General features: G+C 44.4%; 1 protein-coding gene across 1 annotated transcript in view; it reads left to right on the plus strand.

The window, feature by feature from the left end:
• Positions 1-3,779: 3,779 nt before the first annotated feature.
• The window catches only part of LOC306943120 (ephrin type-B receptor 1-like), a gene marked incomplete at its 5' end in the record, with an annotated part of 106,696 nt that continues 92,702 nt past the window's right edge, over positions 3,780-17,773 (plus strand). The window contains 2 exons of the mRNA XM_079529322.1: positions 3,780-3,801; positions 4,902-5,057. Of these exons, the coding sequence (XP_079385448.1) occupies positions 3,780-3,801; positions 4,902-5,057 (178 nt within the window). The remainder of the gene's footprint in view (positions 3,802-4,901; positions 5,058-17,773) is intronic.

The raw sequence follows: 17,773 nt of genomic DNA on the forward strand, positions 1-17,773 counted from the left end.
CGAGTCGTGACAAATCATGACAATAAACACAATATTTTGGACCAAACAAATAATTACAAAGAAGAAAAACAAAAAAGGTGTTCTAACCTGCCGTTTTTTTCTTCTTTCTAATTCTTTGTTTGGCCCAAAACATTGTGTTTGTTGTCATGATTTGTCACGACAAGAGTTGGCTTTGTCCGCGGCGTAAACATCTTTAAATAAATACTTTCTGAAAAGTCTATGAGGAAAATGAACGGAGAATCATTTCCTGGGCCCTGGTAGGGTGCGGGACTGCGACGCTCTATAGGAGACCTTTTTAAGAGTCTCTGCACTCTCGCATTTGGAGTAGCTCAAACCTCTTACACATGCTTATGAAGCTGAGAGCCCTCACTCGCTATGCATCACCTTATCATCACATGCATAATTACAAGCCTGCAGCTCTCACACACTCCAATTCAGACTCCCGCAGAGTCCCTACAGGACTCTGTGTCATAAACACCAATACAAAGGGTATTATTAACATTTGGGGGATATGGTTGGATGATAAGTTATCAGATGTTCTCATCATTCTAAATGAGCCAACCAAGAAACTGAAAATGAGGCTACTTTAGGGTTCTTTTATAGAAATACTGATTGCCTCACACTGCAGAAAACACATTGTGCAGACAACGTTTTAAACTATGGTGATATTATTTAAATATGCATGGCATGCGGCTGCCTCTATTCCTAATTAAACCACATGATGTAGTCTACCTACAGTTGTGCGTTTATTACAGGAGATAAATGCACACATCACACTACACTTTAGTTTATCAGACGTTTGGTTTGGGTGGCCGTCACCTTCTGCACATAGGGAGCAACATTGTCCACTGTTTATTTACATGCAATACTTAAATAAGTTACCCTTTTACCTTACAGTACGTCTATAGCAGCAAACTATTATACACATTCACATGAATTTCTGGTGCTGGATGTTCTCCGTGTTAACACAGACCTAAGGAAATGTTAGGTGATTTTACTCGGCACAGATATAGTGACACTGTATAAACTTCATATCACTTGATCCGTTTAAGTCACTGTTGAATTATGCATGCTCTTCACGCTGTGGTTGATTGTTTCTCCGTTTGTCTTTTAAGTTCATGTGCACCTGAAGCTGCACGTGAACAAGTGCTCTGCTTTCAGTTGGCCTTTCAGTTGGCCTTCCCTGAATAAGTAAAGGTTCAAAAAAATTGTCTTTAAATACATTTTATTCAAAGAGTATGACATCATATTATGCAAGTTTCACAGAAAGAAAATACAACACTTTGTTTTTATATTTTCTCCCACAACTCCTTTCCCAATCCTCCCCACCCACCACCCACCATCTTTCCCCACGAGGCCAGACATACAAACAACACAACATATATACAGGTATAAAACCAATAGGTTGAGTACATAACTAAGATACAAAGAAAGGGATCACATGGTTATGTTCACAGAGATAATTAATAAACAACTTAAAAGGGTCAAAAAATTATTTTAAAGAAATTCTTGCACTTCACACAGTTTGGGTCAATTTCCAGTTTACCCAGTCCAGTTCGGTGTGTATGAGCTTAAACATGTTTGATGTTATGTGGACCCATTGAACCGCTACGTCATTTATCAGACATGCTGGCAAGTAAAAAAGAAACAGCAACCTGTGCCAATGACATGGCATTTACTTACCGACGATGCTAAATCCATCTTGTATTGCATCTAGTAATGAGCAATATGATAACATGGTTGATGTTACTGTTTGTTTACAAACAGAGCCGTGCACCAGGCTTCTTTGGGAAATGAGCAAACGACCACACATTTTCTAAAACAGCTACAGTATACAGTATATATTCATGACAATACACGATAAAATGTCGTAGTGCGTTGAGGTCTATATGCCTTTCAGCAGCTTGAGTAGTTCTATAAACCGCCTAGGGTTGTTGTTATTGTGTGTGTGGGTGCGTGCATGTGACAGTGAGTGCGTTTGTGTGGAATGCTGTAGTGTTTATCAATGGCCTGGTGTGGGGGTGATGTGTGACCAGATGCTAGGTCAGTCATTTAGCTTCCACTGTGTCTCTGTGAGGGGGAGCAACATGCTCGAGTATCCTGCGTAGACTTATATCTTCACTCCATCTCCCTCTTACACCCCCTCCGTTCTCCAGTAAAAGCCCGCCGAGGAGGCCGGCTGAACAGTATCAACGGACGACTCGTAAAAGAAAGGGAGAAACTAGCTGCCCCCTTTTAACGGTGCAGTAAAATAGACACTCGCTTCTATGCCCGGCTTCACAGTGCTTACTTTAATGAAGCATAAAAGATTTAATTAAATCTTAAAAGCCTGTTGAAACAAAGGTCTAAAGGTTTTACCCACCACTCCGGCCCCATCAGGAAATGGCTTCTTGAATACTTTACCTATTCATTACCATTTTATTTTTTGTCAAATAAGTTTTTATTGAGAACAGGTTATAAATTGCTACACAAACATTATGATATGGTATATATATATATATATATATATATATAAAGAAAAAGACAATAACAGAAAGATAGAATAAAATAGTAAGATGATGAAATGCTCATGGAAAACAACATCTGAAAAGAAAATTGTATACAGTCAACCATATCAGTGATATCCTGTCTATTAATTGTTTCTACTCAAATAACGGACGAGGGTCAGCCAAACCTTAAGTGTGGTTAGAGTGTCCCTCAAGTGGCCCTGAGACTGGGAGGGTCATACCAAAGACTCTGAACATGGGACCCAGTGCCTCCCTGTTTGGCACTCAGCATCAAGGGTTGGATTGGGGTAACTTAAGTCCCTGCGACATACTATCATCATGTCCAGGGGTGTACTTGTACATCAAGCTGCCTCACGCTACAGAAACAGGAGATAGGCTCCTGCCCTATGGGCCTCATGAGTCATGGCCTGGGAGGCTTACTTACTTAGCCCTGTAGTTGGAGTGAGTGTGTAAAGAATGGCCTACTCACATCTCACATGAACCCCTCCATATACATGGTCATCATCAGAACAATCTCCCCCGGCAGGTTTCCACCACCTAAAATCCACTGTCACACTCGTAACACTGTCTTCTCCCACAATAAACCAAGTACGACGTGCACTTTTACACTCACTGGAATGAGCAGCTCTTCCATTTCCCGGCCCCAGTCAAGTCATTACCGTCTTTTACTCATGGCAAATAGAGGCAGATGGAGAAACTCTCCAGTCGCTTATACCATTAAATTTATATCCACCACCACCATCACTTGGGGTGCAGCACCACGGCCACTGCCCTTACTGGGATGTCAGCTAAAATATTAGACATTCATCATGGTTATTATAGCCGGTAAATCCTTCGCGGCAGTACAGAAACTCCCCATCTTGTTTTATTCGCTCTGGATGGGGAATGGAAATAGATTTGGTTATTGCCTGAGCGTATTCGGAGCGGCATCAGCCACACTTATCTTTGTGCCTTCTTCATAACCTCTCCCCCTCGGCCAGCCTCTCTAGATAGGATGAATCTGCAGCATGGGGGAAAGCTGCCATCAAAGATGGGCGGATACCTTGTATGTGCAAAACTGTTAATTTTCAGGATATGGATATATTCATTGGTTAAACCTACAGATATTAAATAGCGAAAATAGTAGATTACAAGTTCTCAATGTGTCACTCCACGTCGCTTTGTGAGCTTGTATATCTGCTATTTTTGCACATTTTACATGTTAACCACTGTCACATGACAAGGTATAAAATAATAAAAGGACAACATAGAAATGTGAAACAAGGAGATACAATGGAGATACAAGGGTTGAGAGGTACACCCAGAGAAACGCTGAGAGTTTTGCTGCGTTCACATGGGCATGATGCAAAGCTACAGTCAATGGGAGCCAGCCACATGAAGATGCAGAGATGCATCCAACGTTTGTAGCTGCTGCAAAAGCTACAAATACACCGTGTAGCTTTGCACCTTTGTATCTTCTGCATCTGCCTGTGTGAACGCAGCATTAGAGTCCCCTGCCTGGATAAGGCATGCAATAAGAAGGCCCATTTCAAGATTTTCCTCTGTTGCATAACCCTCCACTCCTTAGTGTTGTTAGGTCCATTTGGTTCCGTTTGTACAAGGTCCGAGTTAAATTACTTAGGCTTGTTTTTTCTTGACCACACCGTAAAATGTAAGATAGATTTCGACATATGCTTGGTTCATTAATTGTTCAGGTATCCTATAGTTCAATGTACATATTATTATTTTCGATAGTATATTGTTTAGATGGATGTTCTTGATCCACCTGCGATCCTAGTTTACGGAGGCACTACACTGTTTTTGATTGATTGCATTGATTGAATACTTTATTAGTCAGAAATGTATAAACAGCACATGGTGATGGTACAGTAAGACATTAAAGCTAAAAGGTGTTTACCTTGCTTACTGTAAGACACTCTGGTTAAGAGCATCTGCTAAATGCCTCAATTGTAAATTGTACTCATATCATCCCTAGGCCTGTGATGATCGCAATTATTTTTGCATAATCGTCATATATATATATATATATATATATATATATATATATATATATATATATATACTTTTTTTTTTTTTTGTAAGCACAAATAGCAGATCTACAAGCTTGCAACAACACGCTTGTACAAGCTTGCAATAGATCAGCCATTTCCGCATTTTGTCATTAATTAATTTCTTTGTATATTTAAGTTACTTGTCATATCTGACCTGTGCAATTTTTGATTACGAAGCCTTAAAGGCAATCGGAAATCAAAGTTCCAAATGTTCAATGCCAAAAACACAATTAACTTGTTAATGGCGATTTTGTTGTGTGACAATTCATCGCTGACTTAAATTTGTAATCGTGACAGCCCTAATCACTCTCTACCCCTCTCTCTCTCTCTCTCTCTCCCCCAGCATGCCCTCCTGGTACCTTCAAGTCCACCCAGGGTCCAGGGCTGTGTCTGCAGTGTCCTCAGAATAGCCGCTCAGCGGCCGAGGCCGCCACCATCTGTGTGTGCCGCAACGGCTACTACCGCGCGGATGTCGACTTGCCGGACGCACCGTGCACAAGTGAGTAAACCTAGCCTGTCTGTTGGATAGGGGTTGAAAGGACTGTATTAGAATGGACTAGTTCTGTGTAGTTGTGATTCATTCGCCCCCGGGGCGTCGGTCAGAACACACTGGACAGGAGAGTGAAGGGGATTTATGGCAGTTTACTGTAGTTGTTGTACAGGCATACAGGCCTTGATTGATTGATTGATTGAAACCTTTATTTCAGGGGAATCCAATTGAGACCAGGGTCTCTTTTTCAATGGAGCCCTGTATACAAACAAGAACATTTACATTTTTACATACATGACATGGACACACAGTACAACAAATATAATACACAAGCACATACACACAGAAACAAAACCTTGTACAAAATGTTACAGAAAGCAGGTGCATATGCCTTCCTCTAGTGTGAGGTCAGTTAAGAGTCTCTTAAAAGTAGTAAACGAAACAAAAACATTCAAATTCAATTTGTTTTGACAACCATTCCATAAATGTGGAGCATACACCCTGAAGGCAGTATCTCCCAATTTAGTAGTAGTTTTTGGTACCTTCAATAAAAGCATATCTTGTGATCTAGTACCATAAGCTGATGTATTGAGATCTAGCAGTTTTGTTAAATACAGAGGTAGTTTACCAATTAAAGCTTTATACGTGAACAGGGTAGCATGTTGTTTCCTTCTAAGAGCCAGAGAAGACCATTCTACTGAGGTATATAATGCACAGTGATGTGTTCTGAAACCTGCTCCTGTAATAAAGTGGAGTGCACTGTGATAAATTGCGTCCAAGGGTTTTAGAATGCTGTCAGTGGCATGCATATACAGGATATCTCCATAATCAAATGGCATGGGGATGTAGATGGTACAGCACTGAGTGTGAATGATAATGTGGTTCTGCAATAAATACAGACAAGAAGCAATAATATGTATGAGTACAAATACGATACCATACATATACAATATCACCAGGTACTGGATAACATTAATATCATCATAAACATTAATCCACATCACACCCTTTCATGTAAACTGGCCAATACGATCAAACACATATCAATAACTCCATGAACAAGTCTCTGCAGCCTACCTCGGCTCTAAAGTGGCTTAATTGGACATCAAAGGACAGACCGCAACCCGCAGCTGCGGGACGTTGCGCAATGCCGTTAGGGTCGATTCATACTCCTATTTTAGCCGAATAAAAGTCGGTTCGGCTCTGTAGAGCCTACAATGTGACGTCATTTGAGGTTCGGGGGGGCGGGTACCGTCCTAAAGTCGGCTCTTCGGTGCTACTGGAAATTTCTGACGAGCCGAAATCATTTCGGCACTACAGCGCCGAAACAGCGGTAAAATAGGAGTATGAATCGGCCCTTACACGTGGCTAAACAATTGGGTGACGGACCCAACGTGCTGAATAAGGTGCTTAAACATATAAATACACATCGATCCTAAATGCCACAGAAGAGAAAGTATAAAGGAAGTGAGCTTAAAGCACGCAGTGTAGAGCATTGACATGAAGGGAATGTGATCAATCACTGACATTACTATCAATCAAACCAGCGACGGAATAAACATACAGAAACAGCGGTGACTCAAAACGGTATACAGAAGGCATCACTGAACTAAATAATGCACTTACAGTAATCAAAGACGCACACTGGCACTGCAATGCTGCACAATAATGATGAAAGTTTAGGAGAGAGAGTGAATTGTAGTTGACTTGCATTCACCGCTCTGACTGGAATAATGACACACAATGCACTGCGCACTTAAAGGTGGCAGGTACATATTGCGCTGAACAGTTCTTAAGGTGGTAACTTATATTATCTTTGGAAGATCTTTCTAACACTGTCACTCATTATATATGCACATGCTCATTGCACACAAGCACGTCAGAGACACTCTAGATCAGGGCTCTTCGGCGGGTTTCAGGCCTCCCCTCCCCTTCCCCTTATTTTTGAGTGGTGTAAACCACTCCAACAACTGGCTTTGTACCCGTGTCTGTTCGTACCAAAAAAATCACACCCGTGTGAACTGAGTGGTGTAAGGTCTTATATAGACTGATCAGCTGTGGTCTGACGTAATGTCTGACGTAATGAAATCACACCCGTGTGAACTGGGTGACCGTAGCAACCATGCTCATTTTTTCTGCACAGACAGACTAACAAAGCCAGTTGTAGGAGTGGTTTACACCACTCAAAAAATGTACCTGTGTCTGTTCGTACCAAAACAAATTTACCCGTGTCTGTTCGTAAAAATGAGCATGGTCGCTATGGTCACCCAGTTCACACGGGTGTGATTTCATTACGTCAGACATTACGTCAGACCACAGCTGATCAGTCTATATAAGACCTTACACCACTCAGTTCACACGGGTGTGATTTTTGGAGTTCAAATGGTCTCTCAATATCTCTGGTCTGTAACTTCAAGAGTGTGGAACAGGGATCCCTCATCCCTATAATCTACCCTGGATAATCCCTCAGTGGAAATGTAACTCTTGAGAGTGTACAGGTCCATTGGTTACATTTGCACACTATTATTAAGGCCCACGCATACCAGAGTCCTGCAACGGGTCGGATACCCCGTGGACGTGGGTACCCGAGTTTGATAGCGAACGGTGATACGAACGGGTAACGGGTACATTTTTTGACGGGCGGTTTCGAGTTTTATATAAATCACGGGTAACGTGCGGGTTGTGGAACTGATGATTGCAGGGCGGGCGGGGCGGGTGCAGGTTTCGAAAATTGGACCCGTACAGGACTCAGAGAAACAGAGGGATGTGTTGGGGTGAGCGGTGAGGCTGGCTTTGTACCCGTGTCTGTTCGTACCAAAAAAATCACACCCGTGTGAACTGAGTGGTGTAAGGTCTTATATAGACTGATCAGCTGTGGTCTGACGTAATGTCTGACGTAATGAAATGAATAATGAAACGTGATCGGGACATCCCTAGTGGTCACCTTATCACCTAAAACTGGAGTATGCGTGGGCCTTCAGAGTTAGGGTGTGTTTGGACCCCTGGTAGTCCTCCAGACTCGGTGTTGAGAAGCGGTGCTGTAGATAGTGCTCCTGTATCTCCTGTATCTCCTGTATCTCTGTCACTACAATGTAAAGCGTTGTGTTATGTCACCAAGGTCTTCTGTATCAAGACACCCACACAATGTGCAGCTACCTCTCTCTCTCTCTCTCTCTCTCTCTCTCTCACTCTCTCTCTCTCTCTCTCTCTCTCTCCATAGTAACACCGGTGTTTGTGGTTGCATCTCTACCAAAGTATGTGCTAAAATGACAACACATCCAGAGCTCTCGGCTCAGCCAGACTATAATGATCGCACTGTGGGCGTTCCATCACTGACCTTTCCATTATTGTGGCAATAAGCTTCCTCTCTCTTTCAGTATAGCTCTCACTCTATCATGCTTAATATCTGTCTGTCTGTCTGTCTGTCTGTCTGTCTGTCTGTCTGTCTGTCTGTCTGTCTGTCTGTCTGTCTGTCTGTCTGTCTGTCTGTCTGTCTGTCTGTCTGTCTGTCTGTCTGTCTCTCTCTCTCTCTACACAACATACTGAGCTATTCCACACATGCACACTCACACGCGCACACGCGCCCCCACACACACACACACACACACACACACACACACACACACACACACACACACACACTCCATCTCCTCTTCTCCGAGTATGGGTTCCTCCTCACTCTGTCTCCCATCATCCCCTGAAGTCCTAATTACTCAGGCAGATGCTGAGAAGGCCCCGACATTGTCCCGCAGTAATTCGCCGAGGATCCAATAAGGCTTCTGCTGTCTCCGTAGTTATCTTAATCCTATGTAAAAGGAATAAGCTGGTCCGCTCCACGCTTCCCACCGACACACAATTACACTGGAGGAAAACACTATATAGCCCACCCCCTTTCTTTACCTGTTCGTCCTCTGCTGCCGCTGCTTGGCAAGCGCCGCCGATGCCCGAGTTATACTTGGTTTGCGCTCACCGATAACCGCTGATCTACAAGCTCACAAAGCGCTGCAGAAGGATATTTTTGGTGAGTGACACACCGGCACACAACAAAGTATAACTCACCCTTGAGGCTTTTTGGAGTGCTTATGTATTAACTAGAGGTTCGGGCTGATACGTGGGCCAATCTATATGTCTGAGTCATATAGTGTCAGGGGCTTTGTCAGAGTCCCGGTTGTACCCGGCTGTCTGTGACATGGAGATGTCTGTATCTGTCAGTCCTTGTCCCTTTTATGCCCATATGGAGATCCTTTATTTATGCCTATATATACCTGTATGGACATATATATCACTCTGATCGGTAGTTCTGGACAACCGCATTATCCAAACGACCTCTCGAGTCCTCGCCGATGCGCCTGCTCAGTTTGAAGTCGGCGGGTCCCATATATTCACATGACCATTTATAGGCATAGCGGTCGGATCTGTGTCTCTCGACAACCGGATCCCCATGCCTATATATGGGCTTATCGGGCTTGTTTATGGTTTTGTCGTTTAACTCAATAAAGTAATTTTTTACCAAAATAATGGTGAATGGCCCTACCTCCTTCCATAATTGCGTTATTGGCCCTGCACCCACTGTCGAGGTGTGTGTAAATAAGTATGCTCTGATATGGTTTTGTCTGACTCATAATGACGTGGCCATTTTGGAGATTTGACTCCAATTGCATTTATTGAATAAGATTAGCTTTTAATAGGGAGAACCCCCCTATTGGAGCATTGGAATCTAGACGCTGGTGGTGGCAGAGCAGATGAACCTCCTTCCTTCTCAACACTAGATGACAAGGGGTTGGATGGAGGTGGGTTGCTTGTTGCAAACTGAAAAGAGAATAGAGCACCGAAGTCCTGACGTCACTGCCCTCTACTACCAGTAGAGGGCAGTGAGCGCCATGGTTCATGTATGTTTTTATAAGCATTGTACTCTCCATAGGGGGATTTTAGATCGCCTCATATAAGAACTGTGTTTGAAAAATAAACCGATCACCCGGGCCTTTTCACTCATATGGATATGAAGCATCGACTGAAGGTGGAAATGTACAAATATACCCAAAGAGTAACAAAATAAGCGTTAGAAACGAGCCAAACAACCCAGAGACTACATTTCCGGGTAGGCTGCTTCTGCCCGCAGCCCGTCGCACAACAGAAACTGAACGTTAATTACGTTTATTTTTATTTTTATTTTATTGATATATAATGTATCGTGGTTAGTATGAGTCGAGTCACCACCAGCTGAGCTTACGTCAACGAGGAATCTCAGGAACGCAATATGTTGACAGCTGGGCGTGACGTATATGCTCAGCGACATTGCATTCATATGTAGTTTCAAGGCTTTTGCGGTCACATTAATTCCATTTTCTCTAGAAACTGGCTGTATCAAATATGAATGGACATCATTAACGACGCACAGCCACTCCCCTGACAGAAACGCCGAGGTGGTCGGTTTATTTTTCAAACACAGTTCTTATATGAAGCGACCTAAAATCGCCGTTTGGGGATCTCAATGCAAAAAACAAATACATGAACCTGGAGATTGACACCCTCTACTGAAAGTGACGTCAGACTTCGGAGCTCTATGGCAAGTGTCAGAGGCAGTGATATTTAAAGGCGGAGTCCAATCGCCTGATTCGCTGACTGCAGATTGGCTAGATGAGCTGGCCTCTCAAGCTGTGGATGACAACAGAGATCTTCCTCATTGAACCTTCGCTAGAAGCTACATTATATAGGATTTAGCCTGGATTTATTCACTTACACCTGGATTAATTGGTAACATTTTGTGAAGGAAGCAAAGCAAGAAGAGGCACAATTTCTTGCCAATATGGCTGCCGTGCATAGAGTATATTGCCTTTGGGACGGACAGAGGACCACATTCTTTTTTCTTATCTTTTCGCAGCTGTAGCCTTCCTCGCTATACAGCCCCTACACCCTAGCGTATTGAACGCAGCTCTATCGCTACGTTTCCATTTTAAGTGAGTGCCCGGAAGCGTTCGAGGAACTGACTTGTTTTGAATGATCCCATAAGTGCGGCAATCCTCACCTCGAGGCTCGAGCGATAGACGCTCCTGCCTTCCCATAGTCTGCACCTTTAGGTCTCTGGTGAGGTTCTGAATGCTCTCGTCGAGTCTAGCTTCCATCTGTACCTTGAGGCCTTGGATGCTCCCCAAGCGCTCTACCAAACAACTCCCCAGCTGAGGCCGCTTTAAAGACGCCCCACTGGGCCGAGCTGGAATTCTAAATGCATACCATACTGATGTTTTTCTCGTTGCGTTCTCTCTCTATTGGTGCAGTTCTTCTCCTTCTCGCGCTCACATGAACATCCATAGAGATTTTGTTCTCTCTGCTATACTGTCCATCTCACTATCAAAGGCCTGCATTTAAATTATGATGCACACTTAATTTATTTGTGATGCAACCTTATAGTTGCAAATGTAGCAACAATGTTGCGTTCAGACGATGACGATGTGGGCATGTCTGTTGAAATCATGTGAATGAGTGTTGATGCTGTGGAAAATGTGGAAACAAATCCCACTCTTGCAGTGGTGTATGCATGGCCATTATATTGTCAGTAGGTGAGTGGGCAATGTGAAAGGTTATAATAGCCAGTTAAAGCCCTCTTCTAGGCAACACAAATTCTGCACTCATCTGCCCACAATCCTCAGTAAATCAGTTTACCCACCAACTGGTAACACCCACCAATATCTGTTGACACCATTATGCTTGAAATTCATGTTAACAAGTGCTTACAAAACAAATGTGTTTTTAACATAGAAACTGACTATGCATTTATTTTATTTTTCAAATAAAAGGCTGCAAAGGCTTGGTCACCATTAGTTTTGAGTCTAGTAAATGGTGCATTAATATAGCACTTTTATCCAAAGCGCTTTACATAGATTGTGCATTCCATTCACCCATTCACACACACATTCATACACCGATGGCAGAGGAAACCATGCAAAGCACAAACCTGCACATGGGGAGCAATTAGTGTGTCAAGACACTGGTGTGACTTAAGATATTTTGTGTCAAGCACATATCACAATATAAAAGTATGAATTATCTTTTAATGTACTGCATCAGCCACTCATTTCTCAATGATACATTGGATGTAGTATACAAATTTGCACTAATACTAATAACATTTATTTCATTTTAAATGTCCCCTCCCTGAGAAGAGGGGGAAAACACAGAGTCCCCCCCCCCCCCCCCCCCCCACACACACACATGTTTTCAAAAATAGACTTTGTACAGGTGTGCTTTGCGATTCTGACTTGGTTTGAACCTTAAACATCGACAGTGTAGCAGCTGAATATAATGGTACAGTACATTATGTCCATGATGCCCCAGATCTTAGCCGGAGGTGGCGGGTGGCCGGGTGCACAGCAAGATCATCCCGTTAAGAATCTCCTTAATGCTGCTGGTCCTGATAAGAAGCCGTTGCGTATAGCGGTAGCTCAAATCAGGCCAATCTGTAATGGGGAGAAGCTTTCGTTTCATCGGTGCAGGTGGGCCTTAGCAGCGCAGGTCGCAATAGTGTGCTCCAGATCACTCTGATTAGCCCCGTTGATGGATTGGCCAGCACCTAGCTTTGTCAGCGGGGGGTCCCTTGCTGTTACCACCCATCCCTCTTCCCTCTGGAGACGTGCGGCCAAGGCCCGGGACCCACTTCAAACTACATCCCCCTCCTCCGCTTCGTCCCTGCCTCCAAGCTTCTAAAGACAGGCCAATCCCTGGAGGAGAGGGGAGGAACACAGAGCCCATTTTACCCCATGATGCCTGCAGTATGGGCCCATACTCTTCCACTCAGCTTGGCCAGTGAGCAGAAGATGGGGGGGGCCTTTGGGATTGCTGGTTTGCATTGAAGCGCTTCTCCATCCTTCTCTGCTCTCCGTATAGGTAATAGGAACAACTCCCCCTTCCCCCAGTCGCCTCAGGCCCCCTCCTAGGATGACGCACTCACACCCCATTCCACCCCATTCCCCCCCCCGCCATCCCTCACCCACAACATGGGGTTTGGCGTGCTCGTGCCTGCTGAGCCGGTGGGCTTTGCCGGCTGTGTGAGGCAGAGAAGGAGAATGACAGGCTTAGTGGTAATTGGAGGGGTATTGGGCAGTGAAACCATGGCTGATTAGTCCATGGGGGAGAGGGGATGCGGAGAAGCCGGATGGCCTGCTGTGAAGAACAGTAGACAGTGGGGGGGAGGCGAGCGAGGCCAGGGTATATGGCTATATGGTGTAGCAGGCATCAATATGTCCCACTGCTAGCGTGGGGGTGGGGGCCAGCTCAATGTGTTGTAACACATACGGATGGAATGAGACAGGTCTGCTATGTGGAAGGCATGTATAGTACGTTACTGTACGTATACACTATATAGGCCTCTAGTTTGAAGCCCCTTAAAGTTTATCGGCACGATTGATGAGTTCGTAAGTTTGAATAACAGCAGCAGAGTCGGTACAGCTGGTGTTGTACTGACATGGTGGGCCTAATGTAAAGGCACAGCCCACTACAAGAACACTGTATTTTATTGCGCTTTATATCGCCATTTTATTACTGGTCTATGTGGTTCACCAAATAAGGAGGGAAGAGGGATGTACTATGTTTGCCGGTTAGATATAGCTGTCATTATTCAAACTTGATTGTTAGTCAAATATTGCCGTAATACTCACATTACAGAAACAGAAACACCACTACTATGGCGACGGCTTCGGCACACAATATTTGGGAAACTCTCTGCTTCTGTGAAAACACTGCACTTTGTTGCTTTTGGACGACTACAGACGCTTAACAACCTCAAACTAGAGTTCAGAAAACCATGCTGGACGGTGGTTCTCAGCATGTGGTCTGGGAGCCCCCCAGGTGTCCTTGAGGGGTTATCAGGCGGTCCCCAGCTATTGATAGTTATTGGAACTAAATGGATTGGACCCTTATGGGTCTGTAACTTGGTCTGTAACTTGTACAAATGGAGCCGACTAGATGGATTTTACAGTGGAGATGATCAAATGGAGGCCCATAGCCTAAAGCATATCCCACTGGTGGCTCCTTGAAATCAAAAAGTTTGAGAATCTCGGAAGCAAATATACACCACAGCAGGTTTAAGTAAATCGCGTTTGCTGTGCTATGTGAAACAACATATAATGTGTCTCCCTATCTTGCTGTGGTTTTGCAACCACCCTGCCCTCCAAGACAAACTCATAAAGGAAACAAAAACAACAACCCCAAAACATTGGAATGCAAACAGGGATTGAGATGCTGACAGGACGGTTCGGATGGGTTCGTCACATTCCTGGTCTGGCTCTGGGCTTCTGTGAGCTCTCATAACTGTGGCCAGTCTCTCTGCATGCCGTCTTGATCCCTGTCAAACACTGTCTGGACTTCCAGACAAAAACACAAGCCTTAAAACCTCCCATTGCCCATTCTCCTCATCTCTCAATTTGATGCAGTAGTCCTCAAACCCTAACCCCTTGCTCTCCTATATATTCGACTGACTCACACCCCTCCCCTCTCACCTCCTTGTTCTGTCTTCAAAGAACAAACGGTCAAAGATCATATACATATATATTTCTGTTCTCCTCTGTGAGTGCTTTCTTTCTTTCTTTCTTTCTTCCTTCCTTCCTTTCTCGTCTCTATGTGTGGTGTTGAGAGTGTACAAGAGTTAACCTAAGCCCCCCATGTACTGTACAAATTGTGAAAATAGCCGATCTACAAGCTCACGACGCGTTGCAACGTGTTGTGAATGTGAGCTGCTGTTTACGCATGATTCATGATAACTACTTTTTATATATGTGATGTATGCCATGCTTTTGTTATTGCTTAATGTAAGTCGCTCTGGATTAAGAGCGTCTGCTAAATGCCTAAATTGTAAATTGTAAATTTGGGAAATGTTCTGAAATGATTTGAAATAAGGACATCAGGCTTGTGCTGTGTAGCAGCGATAAAGCAATGTAATTGTTGCACGCACGCACGCACGCACGCACGCACGCACGCACGCACACACACACAGGCCTTACACATGGACCTCTTCCATGCGTCCAGACAACAACACGAGGCCTTATAACATGTTTTATTATGTGGCTCTCCGTCCCACACACGGCCCTTCATTCAGCACCTCGACATTGCGGGCCCCGCGATCCGTATCGTGTGTGTGTGTGTGTGTGTGTGTGTGTGTGTGTGTGTGTGTGGGGGGGGGGGGGCATCGGTCCCTCAAGGCCTGTTTCATGTCATACAAACAAACAGTGTGAAAGAGGAGAAGCCGGGGACTGGGCCTGGGTAAACATTGTGCTGCGGGTGTTGATTCTGGGGGGGCTGAGCGTGTAGACTTCATATCAGCAAGCCCAGGGGAGGAAACAGGAGGTTGTGGCCTTTCCTTTGGCGCCCTGCCAACACGTTGTCACACCTGCGCTCACCAGTCACTTACCTCTTCAGGCACCTGGCAGCGGAAGGACAGGTGGCTGTTGTCTGAAGCGTGCTTTTTGTTTTTTATACGAGGGCAGTGGGCACAACAGTATGCTGTGGATTTAATCTTTAGGCAGTCTTGTGTGGAGAGGGAAGGGACAGGAAGTAATTAACCACCAGCGTCCTATTTCTAGAGGGGGGAACATTCCATGATAATAGCAGATTTACAAGCTCACAACGCATCGTGGGATACAGATACAGAGATCTCTGTATGGGTACAAAGGGTACACAGACAGACATATTCTGTACAACGGGTACAGGGCTATTGGATAACCGGGACGGGCATGCATTCCCAACTTGCACGTTCCCGATTAACATTATTGACTACGGTTACAGCTTTTAGATATTTTCGGTGTGTGATGCTGTATGCCAGTGGTTCCCAAACTGTGGTGCGTGCACCCCTTGTGGTGCGTGCACCCCTTGTGGTGCGTGCACCCCTTGTGGTGCGTGCACCCCTTGTGGTGCGTGCACCCCTTGTGGTGCGTGCACCCCTTGTGGTGTGCGAGCGCCTTCTAGGGGGTGCACGACATGAAAAGGCTAATGGTGGTGCTATGGATTTATTATACAGTAAATATATTAACATACTGTATTATGCCAATATATGGAAAGTATATGCAGAATATAGCCTATGCTGCATATATATGCCATATTCAGGTTCATATATGTGTATATATGTGTATATATCGGAAATGTATATAGCTTATGCAATTTTTATTTCCATGTGGGGGGTGCATCAGCTAGGTCAGGAGGTAACAGGGGGTGCATGGCCAAAAATGTTTGGGAACCGCTGCTGTATGCAATGAACTATCAAGCCCTTAATGCTGCATTCACACATTAATTTTCAATGGAAGCCAGCGACATGAAGATGCAAAGATGCATCCGACGTTTGTAGCTGCTACAAGCTGCAATGGCAGCCGACACACGTCACTACGGACACACACTTGATGACCGTGTGAGCAACAGATACAAAGATACAAAGCGACAAATATCATGTGATCTTTGCATCTTTGATCTTTGTGTGAATGCAGTATTACAGTCACCATTGCACTTCAGACTTTTATCCCACACTACGCCTATTAGTTTTCTTTCTATCATTCTTACATTTGAGGAACTGAAGTGAAAATGTTACCTATAATTATCTCATACCATAGTGGTCCGTCGACCTCTCACTGGTTGAGAAACAGTGACTTATCGAAAGTCTCAGGGTTTGGTGAGATGCCCCGTGAGTCCCAGGCTACTCACACCTTTCATCCCTTCATCAACTCATTGCCCCATATAGCCTCATGCATGACCTCATCCCTTCATCAACTCATTGCCCCATATAGCCTCATGCATGACCTCAGCCCTTCATCAACTCATTGCCCCATATAGCCTCATGCATGACCTCAGCCCTTCATCAACTCATTGCCCCATATAGCCTCATGCATGACCTCAGCCCTTCATCAACTCATTGCCCCATATAGCCTCATGCATGACCTCAGCCCTTCATCAACTCATTGCCCCATATAGCCTCATGCATGACCTCAGCCCTTCATCAACTCATTGCCCCATATAGCCTCATGCATGACCTCAGCCCTTCATCAACTCATTGCCCCATATAGCCTCATGCATGACCTCAGCCCTTCATCAACTCATTGCCCCATATAGCCTCATGCATGACCTCAGCCCTTCATCCCTCCATCCTTCCTTCTCTCATTCCAGTCCACAGTCTGAGCATCGCTTTCGCCACCATAACATTTCTTACTTATGTGAATAACAACTTGAATGTATTTCAGTTTAGGCATGTGGCCTTTACTAGTAAAATGGTGATAAATTATAGCATTACTATGTAACTTTACATTTTTATCAATCAGTAATGGTGGAGTAGGCTATGTTTATACAATGGTAACTTGTACAATTTTTGTACATTTACCTGTAGATAGTGTCAAAGGTCATGTCTCGCCTAGACCCAGGATTTGACACAGATTTTGACCTGATGGTCAAGATTCAATTCATCTCCCGGCTCTATTAGCTACATGGTAAAACCTGGTTCAAATGGGGAAAGATTTATAGTGCTGCTTTAAGCAAAGGGGGGCAAAATATATACTGTATAAAATGAAACCTCGGCCCGGACGGTTAGCTCAACTGTCTGGGCACCTATAGGCTGCTGAGCCAGCCTGACGGTTAGCTCAACTGTCTGAGCACCTATAGGCTGCTGAGCCAGCCTGACGGTTAGCTCAACTGTCTGGGCACATAGATATTAAGAAATAGATGCCTCATTTGCCGCTGCAGTTCATTGGAGCGACGTG

Source organism: Electrona antarctica (assembly GCF_951216825.1).
Source record: "Electrona antarctica genome assembly, chromosome: 19".
Classification (NCBI taxonomy): Eukaryota; Metazoa; Chordata; class Actinopteri; order Myctophiformes; family Myctophidae; genus Electrona; species Electrona antarctica.